This window comes from Phascolarctos cinereus, unplaced genomic scaffold (genome assembly GCF_003287225.1).
Source record: "Phascolarctos cinereus isolate Bilbo 61053 unplaced genomic scaffold, phaCin_HiC Scaffold_4;HRSCAF=312, whole genome shotgun sequence".
Lineage (NCBI taxonomy): Eukaryota > Metazoa > Chordata > Mammalia > Diprotodontia > Phascolarctidae > Phascolarctos > Phascolarctos cinereus.
Genome location: NW_027555847.1, coordinates 649,683,413 through 649,693,490, shown reverse-complemented (window position 1 = coordinate 649,693,490; position 10,078 = coordinate 649,683,413). Strand labels below are relative to the sequence as shown.

General features: G+C 41.6%; 1 protein-coding gene across 1 annotated transcript in view; it reads left to right on the top strand.

Moving 5' to 3' along the window:
- Positions 1 to 1,463: 1,463 nt before the first annotated feature.
- LOC110214418 (maestro heat-like repeat family member 5) overlaps positions 1,464 to 10,078 on the top strand; it is a 122,862-nt gene continuing 114,247 nt past the window's right edge. The window contains exons 1-2 of the mRNA XM_078151957.1: positions 1,464 to 1,714; positions 5,590 to 5,738. Coding sequence (XP_078008083.1) covers positions 1,564 to 1,714; positions 5,590 to 5,738 — 300 coding nt within the window. The 5' untranslated portion in view covers positions 1,464 to 1,563. The remainder of the gene's footprint in view (positions 1,715 to 5,589; positions 5,739 to 10,078) is intronic.

Here is a 10,078-nt window from a genome sequence, read left to right as displayed (position 1 = left end):
TCCTTTTACTGCTTTAATGCATAAGACATGGACTCTCATAACTGTAATACCAAGGGACAGTGTATAAGAGAGGTGCAAAGGATCATGGGAACTCTGAAGATAACGACATTTCTTTTGACTGAGAGAATCAGGGAAAGCTTGATGGGGGAGGTGGTTCTTATGCTGGGTTTTAAAATAATAATACTAACTATTCACATTCACCTAGCATTCTAAGGTGCTTTCAAGTAACTAGCTCAAGTTTTACTATCTCCATTTTATGAACCAGGAAACCGGTTCACAGGGGTTAAGTATTGAGAGTTGTATAGTGAGTCAGCGCCAAGATTCAAACCCAGGTCTTGCTGGACTCCAGATTCAGTATTCTTTTTGCTATACTGGGCTAACTTGGATTTCGGCAGGCAGGGATGAGGTGGGAAGGACATTCTAGGCACAGGGAATGTTTATTTATTTAGGGCCTACCCATGTATCCAGCTGAAATGGGAAAGAGAAAATACAGTTCCTTCCCTAAAGCAGCATACAGCGTAGTTTGTGTAAAATATTTGGAGAACAGTCTAAGATGGTTCCCTGTCTGAGAGGAATAAATTTTAGGGATCTTCTAAAATGGACAAATCCACAGATATTTAATCTGGAAACAAAATACTTCTGACAGCCATTCCCTTTCTCCCAAACTCTTCAATTTTCAGTGTTCTTTTACTGAATACTGGGAGAGTTTCTGTGAAGTCCTAATATGTCCCTTGCCTGTGTTCATACTTATTTTTTTAATGAACAAACAAAAAGTGTGTGTCCTAATGAGAGTTGAGGTCTGGGAGAAGCTGGGAAGAGCAGGGCTGGTGGACATGTAAAGAGAGAGCAGAGGCAGTATGCTATTTAAACAAAACAAAACAAAAACAGAACAACCAAAAAACCCCTCTGGACTTGGAGTCAGAAGTCCTGGCTTTCAACCCAGCTCTGTTACTATTTGGCCATAGACTATTGTCTCACCTCTCTGGACTTCAGCTTTTCCCATCTGTAAAATGGAGATAATAATATAAGGATAGGATTGTTTTGGGAAAAGTCCTGCATAAACCTGAAAACCTTATATAAATGTGAACTATTATGATTATGTCAGGCTGAATGATAAATATTTACACACCTAAATCATAAATCCTTGATTCTAGTGAGAGGTTTTTAGTGGAATGTCCTAGGAATTTGTCCCTATCAGTGCAGATTTGCAGTCCTTGCAAGTAGGGATTGGAAGTGTGTGGCTTATAATAGACACTTAATAAATAATTATTGAAGGGGTAGCTAGGTGGTGCAGTGGATAGAGATCCAGCCTTGTAGTCAGGAGGACCTGAGTTCAAATCCAGCCTCAGACTCATACTGGCTGTGTGACCTTGGACAAGTCACTTAATCCTGTTTGCTTTAGTTTCCTTATCTGTAAAATGGGCTAGAGAAGGAAATGGCAAATGGTGGATGATCTTTTCATTCAGATAGAAGCATAATTTCTGGATCTGCTATCTGTCATGTAATATTGCACTAGCCGTTCCTCAGCCCTCTGTCTGCAGACCAACAGGAAAACTTCTAACAATGTTGACAACGGCTAGTGAAGTTCCACAACCATCTCATTTCCGACAGAGGTTCCACCTCTGGAAGTCCTATCTCTGGAGGTCCAATCGTCTCTCTCCCACTTTGGACCTGGAGCAGGAGAAACAGCAGGAGAAAGAAATTGGGGACATTGGTAAGAAGTGTGGTTATGTCTGTGTGTGGGTGTGTGCTGACCTCTTCAAATATTTGAAGGGCTATATTGTTGAAGACGTCATGCTTGCAATTTCTTGGCTGATTCTGCTTTATTGTGAAATTCTCTCCTAGGGAGATTTTTATTCTAATAGGTATCTTCAATACCTATGCAGATTAGGGTGACTCTTAGGAATTGGTAGGTTCCCTCAAGTCAAGACCATGTTAGGTTAGTGGTATTTCCTGGTCATTTTCTGTGATCATTTGACTCTTGTCTAAGAGTTATCAAGGGATAATTTGAAGTTAAATTTCCCTTGTTAGAAACCTGTCCCAGACTAATGGCCAGAAGACTTGGATTCTCATCCTTCCCATGCCACTTTCTAGCTACATGACCTTGGAAAAGTCCCTTACTTCTCTGGATATTGGTTTTCTCATAGAGTTATGAGTTAACTCATAATGTTCATGTGAACCACAAAGTGGTATAGAAATGCAAGTGATTCTTTAAGCTAGTGACAGATTGTATGCAGGAACAGCTTAAGTTCAGAAAGTTCATCACTAGTTTGGTCTTATGGGGATGAAGTTTTTGATTGTGCTGACTCTCAAAGACCATCTACATATTACAGACTTAGTGTTCGTATTAGAGAGGATACCAGTATCAATGAAATAATAGAATCCTAGAGAAATGAAATAAGACTATTACTGCTCTTCCCAGCAGGCTTCTAGAGTCATTTCACATGAGTGAATTTGCAAATCAGAGAAGAGATACCCTCCCATAGTACTATGGGAAGCAAGGGGGAGCTTTCTGGGGAAAGGGTGTCACATTGTCTTCTCATAGGCAGCTAAGCACTTCGACTGTCACCAAAACCAGTCCATGACAAAAAGACGGAGTCAAATGTTTTCTGTCTGCATCCCTTTCCCTTTCCCTTTGCCACAGTCCTCTTCATCCACCTTCATCCACCCCTACCCCCATCCAAACCTTCTCTCAGGAAAGGCCCAACTGTTGCTCTGTTACCTAGAAATATTAAAGGATCCGGAGGGAAACTTCCAGTGTGTTAGGTCAGGTTCATGGGAAGGGATACATAAAAATCACATGGGATGAAAAGGCATCTCTGTGTTACAGTCTGTATTGACAGATTGTTAAAATTCCCAGATCCAAAGAAATCCATAAAAATGTATATTATTACATACATTCAACAGATCATCATCATCATCATCATCATCATTGTTTTCCCTTTCTCCATGAAGTCTAGGATCTTAGGACATAGTATGGAGAACTGGAATGGATTTCAGAGATCACTTTGTCCAGTTTCCTTATTATTGAGACTGAGGCCCATCAATGCTAGTTGATTTTTCTAGGGTCACAGGTAATATATGTTAGAGCTAGGATTTGAGCTCTTATTTGATACCAAACCCACTGATCTTCTCACTGCATTACCTCAGCTGAAAGTGATCTCTCCCTCTTCAAATTCCTAAGCACTTTGCTTGGATTGTTCCTTTGTCTTTATCGTATCTTAACATACATCGTACTTCTTTTGCCTTCTCAAGAGACTATAAGGCATATGTCTCACCTGAACTATATATTCCCTTAGTGTTAAGTACAATGCTTTGCACTCTATGAGCTTTTACTCAATGTTTTTCAAATAAATGAATTGTAAAATCCTTAAGGGCAATGACCAAGTTGTTTTGCATCTTTCTATCTCCAGCATAGGCAAAGGTCTTGTACAAATCAATACTGAAATGACTCTGATCTAATAACAATATTAGCTAGCATTTATATAGCTCTTTAAGGTCTGCAAAGCACTTTACAAATAATATCTCATTTGATCCTCACAACAAGCTTGGGAAATAGGTGCTATTACTATCTCCATTTTACAGATGAGAAAATTGAACCAAACAGAGTTTAAGTGACTTGCCCAAGGTCACACAATTAGTTAACTGGCTAAGGCTGGATATGACCTGAGTTCTTTCTGACTCCAGGTCCTATACTCTATTTACTGCACCAACTAATTGCTTCAAGTTAATTGCAAGATAGAAATAATGTGGTACATTGTTGAATTTCATTTATGAAGACCTGCTCATTTCTTTTCCATGCACGTGTGTGTGTGTGTGTGTGTGTGTGTGTGTATGATATATGTATATATGAAGGTATATAGGTCTGTAAACACTGATGCACTTTCAGTCACCTTTTTTCAGCATTAATAAGGTTCAAGATTTTTTCCCATCCCTTTAGCATCTTTCCTTCCACTGTGAGGACTTGCTGAGCCCCTTTTTAGGGATGCTCACCCATCTTTAGTGTCTACCTTTCACACAATTCTGACCTGTGACTCCAAGAAGCTGTACCAGGCACAGCAGCCGCACCACAGTAAAACCATCTCAGCAGGTGAACCAAACCAGGTTGAGGTAACTGATGGGTTTCAAACCTATATGTGAGTTAGGGGGATGTCTACATCAAGATGTGAAGATTTCCCCTAGCAGAATAGGTGGATGAGAACAATTTGTTCCAATGGCCATGAAGGCTACTGAAGCAGGTTCAGTGGAGTGCTTAGAGCTCGGTCAGGCATCGGAGATGCCAAGGTCGTCCACTGCATTTGGAGCTATCGCTGGCTGTCTTTCTTGCGTTCTGCCACTGGACTTCGATGACTCTCTAAGAGAAAGTGAGGCTGATGATGCTATGCAGCTCTGCCTCACTTAAATATAATTCACATGCCAGTCAAGACATCACCTCATGAAGTCATTGGTCTTCTTTGAAAATCAACAACAACAACAATGACAACTTTCCTGTACGTTTCTTCTCATCCTCACTTTTTCTCAACTTTGCGTTGACGTTATGAAGTATCAATGATGTTGACTTGATTTGGAGTGTCTTAAGTTCTTTGCAGAATTTCTCTACCCTTTCTTCTTAAGGAACAAGTGCTGGTGCATAAACTGCAATTATTTTCATGATGGCGTTTTTTGCAAATAGGTATTATGAGTAGTGCGATATGTCATTACCAAGTGTCCCAGGAAATAACATTTCTTTAGTTTCTGAGTGCATGATAACCCACCCCACCAACTCCTTTATTTACCTCCCCAAGGAGCAACTGTGAACCATCCTTCCATTTAGCTTCCACTTCTTTTTTCCTTCTGGTTTCATTTACAGCAAGAGTGTCAAGACTGATAGCATTCAACCCCTCCATTGATATATCCACCCATTTGTCATTGGACAAGGTGCCAACTGTCAAAGTGAAGTTTTTTGACAGACTGAAACCAGTGTGATTCTTATCACTTTCTATTGCTTTTTCCTTCACTCTGACACCATCACTATAGAATATGAAGGAATTGTATACAACTGTGGGACATTTTTAATAGACATTTTAAATAGTTTTATGAACTGGCATGATCAAAAAGTTTCATCATTAGGTGACCTACCTACTAGTGATATGTCTTTTCTATAGTTAGCGAGGCTGGTCCTTGGAGAGTGACTTGGTTTATTACTGGGGCTATATTCAAAGCTTTTCCAGCATGGTAGAACCCGCATGGTGTTCTAGTAAAATAGCTTTTTAGAGCCTAGGGTCATTGCCATCATAACATGATGAGGCATCAGAGTAGGATTTTGTGGAAGCCCTTGAACATAGGATGTACTTAATAAATATTGTTGAATTGATAGTAATGGTATAGTGGGGAAAATGTAATGGATTTTGAGTCAGAAGAACAGGGTTTGAATACTGGATCCAGCACTTGTCAGTTGTGTGACTTGGGGTAAGTTATATCTCTGGCTTTAATTTTTTTTTTTAGTTCTGTAAAATGAAGGGATTGAATTAAGCATTCCACAAAGGCCCCTTTCAGCTTTAACTTCTATGAACTATTATCATTGTTATTATAATTGTCTTTCTGCTTCAGAAATGGATAGCAATTCATCCTTTGAAAATCTGTTCAGTGCCCAGCCCTCCTGGGAGCAGTTACTCGTGTCTAAAATCCAATCATTGACATGTATTGAGAAGACTTTGGTGTTGGAGTCTATCCAGCATCACATAACGGATTATCTGGAGGTAGGAAAAAGATGTCTTGGCTTGGTTTGACTAACCTCTTTGCTGCCTTCCCCCAACCCTAACCTCTCTTCCCTGAACCTTCCTCCTTGGCATATTCATGAATCCCAGGCTTATCCCTCCTCCCAAAAGTTCCTGGCCTACGTCACAGCTTTTCTCTGCATTTTCAGTTATAGGATAATAGTTATGGTTAGCAGAAATGCTTTATAAATATTATCTCATTTGATCCTCAACTCTGGAAGGTAAGTGCTATTATTATCCCCATTTTGCAGATAAGGAAACTTGAGCAGATAAAGGTTAAATGACTTAACTGGGGTCATGCAGCTAGTATCTGAGGGGGGATTTGAATTCAGTTCTTTCTAACTCCAGATTCAGCACTCTAACTGCTGCACCACCTTGCTACCCCTGGAATCCTAGAATGCCAGCGATTGCTGGGAGCTCAGGAAGCTACTAGTTTAATTTTTACCCAAAGCATGAATCTGGTTTATAACATCCATAATAAGAACTCATCCCACTTCTGTCTAAAATCCTCTAATTATGAGGAACAAGCCTGGATGGGAAAGCCTTGCTGATAAACCTCTGGTGGCTGGGAGAGGTTCCCTGTAAAACCATAGTCCTCCTGAGGCCTTGTTTCATTGGATATAGCTTACTTAGATTATTACATTGGATCACAATCTGCCTCTGCTGCTTCCATCACTGCTCACAGTCAAGTACAACCGGCCCAGTCTCTCGACACAGCAATCCTTAAAACACTTGACAATAGTGTTTGCTAAGTGATATTGACAGGCTGCCGAGTGGAGGCGGAGGTGGAATGGCAGGTCAGGGAAGCCCCCATCGGGGGCAACTGATATTGGGAGAAGATCAGATGAAAGAAGAGAATGTAAGTGCTGGAAAGGCTTTTAGAATTCACTTGGTTCAGTCCCCTCATTTCACACATTAAGAGTTTAAGGCCCAGAGAAGGTAAATGACTTTGCTCTCGGTCACATAGTCAGTCAATAGCTTAGTCTGACTAAACAAAGAAGTTGGATTATATAGTCTCTGTACTGGAAAGGACCTTAGAGAGCACCTAATACATTCCCTTATTTTACAGGTGAGGAAACTGAATCGCAGAAAGATTAAATCACTTTCCCAACATCTCTTAGCAAATTAATGATATTTGCCTAGTGCTTTTCCCCCAAATGGCATGCTGCCTTCCCAATGGAGCAGCATCATGTCAAGAATACATCATAGAGCTAATTCTTTTAAAATTCCATAATTCCCCAGGCTTTCTTCAATCAGCACTATTTAAAATATATTTTGAGTACCCTTTGTGAAAAGTGAACATTTCTAGGGCAAAGCTGGCCAAAGAGGAAAGAAAAAAGGAGTGTAGGTCCTGCCTGCCTCCTATGAATTCTTTTAAATCTTGTCTGTAATTAGGAACAGGGAGCTTGAATTCCAGGCATTGGTAGCTGTGTGACCTTGTGAAAGGCCTTTCCCCTCTCTGGACCTCAGTTTCCTAATCTAAAAAATGAAAGGGTTTGGACAAGATGACCTGTAAGGTTCCTTCTAGCATGAAATCTGGTCATAAGATTTGGATGCAAATTCAGTATTTCAGATGATCCAATCCTTTTCTTCCCCTTTCAATTATCTGTACCACTGTCCTTAGCTCCTAAAGAGAATTAAGATATGACTAGGTCTGAGACAACTGAGAAAAGACATTATTTCATTTCGGCATACTTCCCGTAAGCTCACAATCAGCCCATCCTCTTTAGCTCTCATAGAAGGGTCATTCTGGGCAGCGTTCTGGGTTCAAATGCTACGTTTTTAAGGTATGATCCTGGGCAAGTCACTGAACCTTTCTGAGCCTCAATTTCCTCATGTGCAAACTGAAAATAACATTTGCACTACTTGCTCTACAGAGTTTTTGTGAGGATCCAATGAAGTATTATATATAAAGCCCATGATAGTCCTTAAAGCACTTTCTAAATGACAGATATTATTGTTATTGTATGGTAGTGACCCTGAATTCTTAAAGGCTATGCCAGCAACAGATTGTAGACCTTGATAGTCAGTTGGCATATATAGGGTGTTCAAGGAAGACTAACACCTCTGGTGTGAGGGCTGCTGGGCCTTTTTCAGGACTGCTCATCCGCCTTGGTGCCCACTTGGCACTCCACTGTCATCTGTGGCTCTAAGAAGCTGCAGCATGCTCAGAGGCCCCATCCTGGTGAACCGTCTCGGCAGACAGCAGCAGGCTAAATCAACTAGAGGGTAACTGATAGGCCCCAAACTCTTCAGTGGGTTAGGGGGGTGTCTACCCCAGACATGTGAAGACTTCCCTAGCAGAATGACAGCTGAGAATGATTTGTTCCAATGGCCATGAAAGAGCACTTAGAGCTTGGTCAGACATCAGGGTTGCCAAGGTCATCCATTGCACCCCAGGACATTGCTAGTTGTCCTGATGTTTGTCTTGTCCTTGGACTTCAATGACTTTGAAAGAGAGAGGGGGGCTGACGACTTTGTGCAGCTCTGCCTCACTTAAATCCAACTCATGCAGGAATCACGACATCGGCCTGTGATGTCACTGGTCCTCTTTGAAAATGAAGGACAAACAACAAGTCAGTCATTAAACATTTATTAAATATCTACTATGTAAATATAAAAAGAGAAAAACAAACAACAAACAACAACAAAGAAACAAACCAGTTCCTACCCTGAAGGAGTTCACAGTCTAAGGAGGGAGACAACAAGCAGAGAAATATGTGTAAGCAAGCTATGTACGGGACAAATAGAAAATAATTAAACGAGAGAAGGCATTAGAATTAAGGAGAGTTGGGAAAGGCTTCCTATAGAAGATGAGCTTTTAATTGAGACTTCAAGGAAGCCAGGAGGCAGAGATGAAGAGGGAGAGCATTCTAGGCCTGGAGGACAGCCAGAGAAAGTGCCTGGAGCTGAGAGATGGAGACCTGTGTCATGGGAGCGAAGACTGTGTGTGCCAGGGAATCAAGTGTAAGAAAATGGGAAAGGGGGGAGGGTGCTAGGTTACGCAAGGCTTTGAACATCAAACGGGGGATTTTGTATCTGATCCTGGAGGCAACAGGAAGCCACTGGAGTTTATTGGGTGAGGGCAGGAAGGGGAAAGGAGGGAGATCAGACTTGTGTTTTAAGAAAATCCCTTCAGTGGCTGAATGGAGGATGGATTGGAGTGGAGACAGACCTGAAGCAGGCGGACCCACTAGCAGCTATTGTAATGATTAGCCATGAGATGATGAGGGCCTGCATTAGAGAGGTGGCAGCGTCAGAGAAAAGAAGGGGACAGGGTTATTTAAGAGATGTTGCAAAGGTAAAATCTACAGGCCTTGGCAACAGATTGAATTGGAGCAGTTGGGGTGAGAGAGAGTAAGGAATCTCGGGTGACTCCTGGGTTGTGAGCCTGAGGCTCTGAGAGGATAGTGTCCCCTTCTATGGAAATAGGAAAGATAGGAGAGTGTTTTGCTGTTATTCAGTCATGTCCAACTCTTCCTGACTCCATTTGGGGTTTTCTTGGAAAAAATTCTGAAATGGTTTACTATTTCCTTCTTTAGCTCATTTTACAAATGAAGAAACTGAGGCAAACAGGATTAAGTGATTTGCCCGGGGTCAAACAGCTAGTAAGTGTTTGAGGCTGGATTTGAAGGCAAGTCTTCTTGACTCTAGCCCTGGAAGCCTATCTACTATGGCATCTACCTGCCCAAAGGGGGAAAGATAATGATTTTGGTTTTGGGCATATTGAGTCTTGATGTCTGAAAGGCAGTTGGAGATAGGAGATTAGAGGTCAGTAAAGACTTTGGGGTAGAAAGTTAGATTTGAGAATCATCATTAGAGATGGTAGTTAGAAGCCTATGAGATCATCAAGTGAAGTAGTATAGTGGGAGAAGAGAAGAGGGTGCAGACCTCTGTGAGGGGACAGACTGCCAGCTCTCTGAAGGTCAGCCTAGCTCATCATCAGAATCACACAACTAGGTAATTCACTTTTATGAGGCAGCTAGATGGCTCAGTGGATAGAGTGTTGGCCCTGGAGTCAGGAAGACCTGAGTCCAAATCTGGCCTCAGGAACTTACTAGCTGTGTGATCCTGGGCAAGTCACTTGACCTCTGCTTGCCTCTGGAGAATGAACTGGTGAGCCATTCCAGTATCCTTGCCAAGAAAACCCCATGGATAGTACTGGCATGATATTGTCCACAGGGTGAAAAACAGTTGGACGTGACTGAACAGCATTTAATTTTTTGGCCTTGGTGACCATGAAGTCAAAATGACTCTCTATCCACTTCTATGATGACTGTGGTAGAATGGTGGAAATGGGACCACAAGTGGCTACCACACCG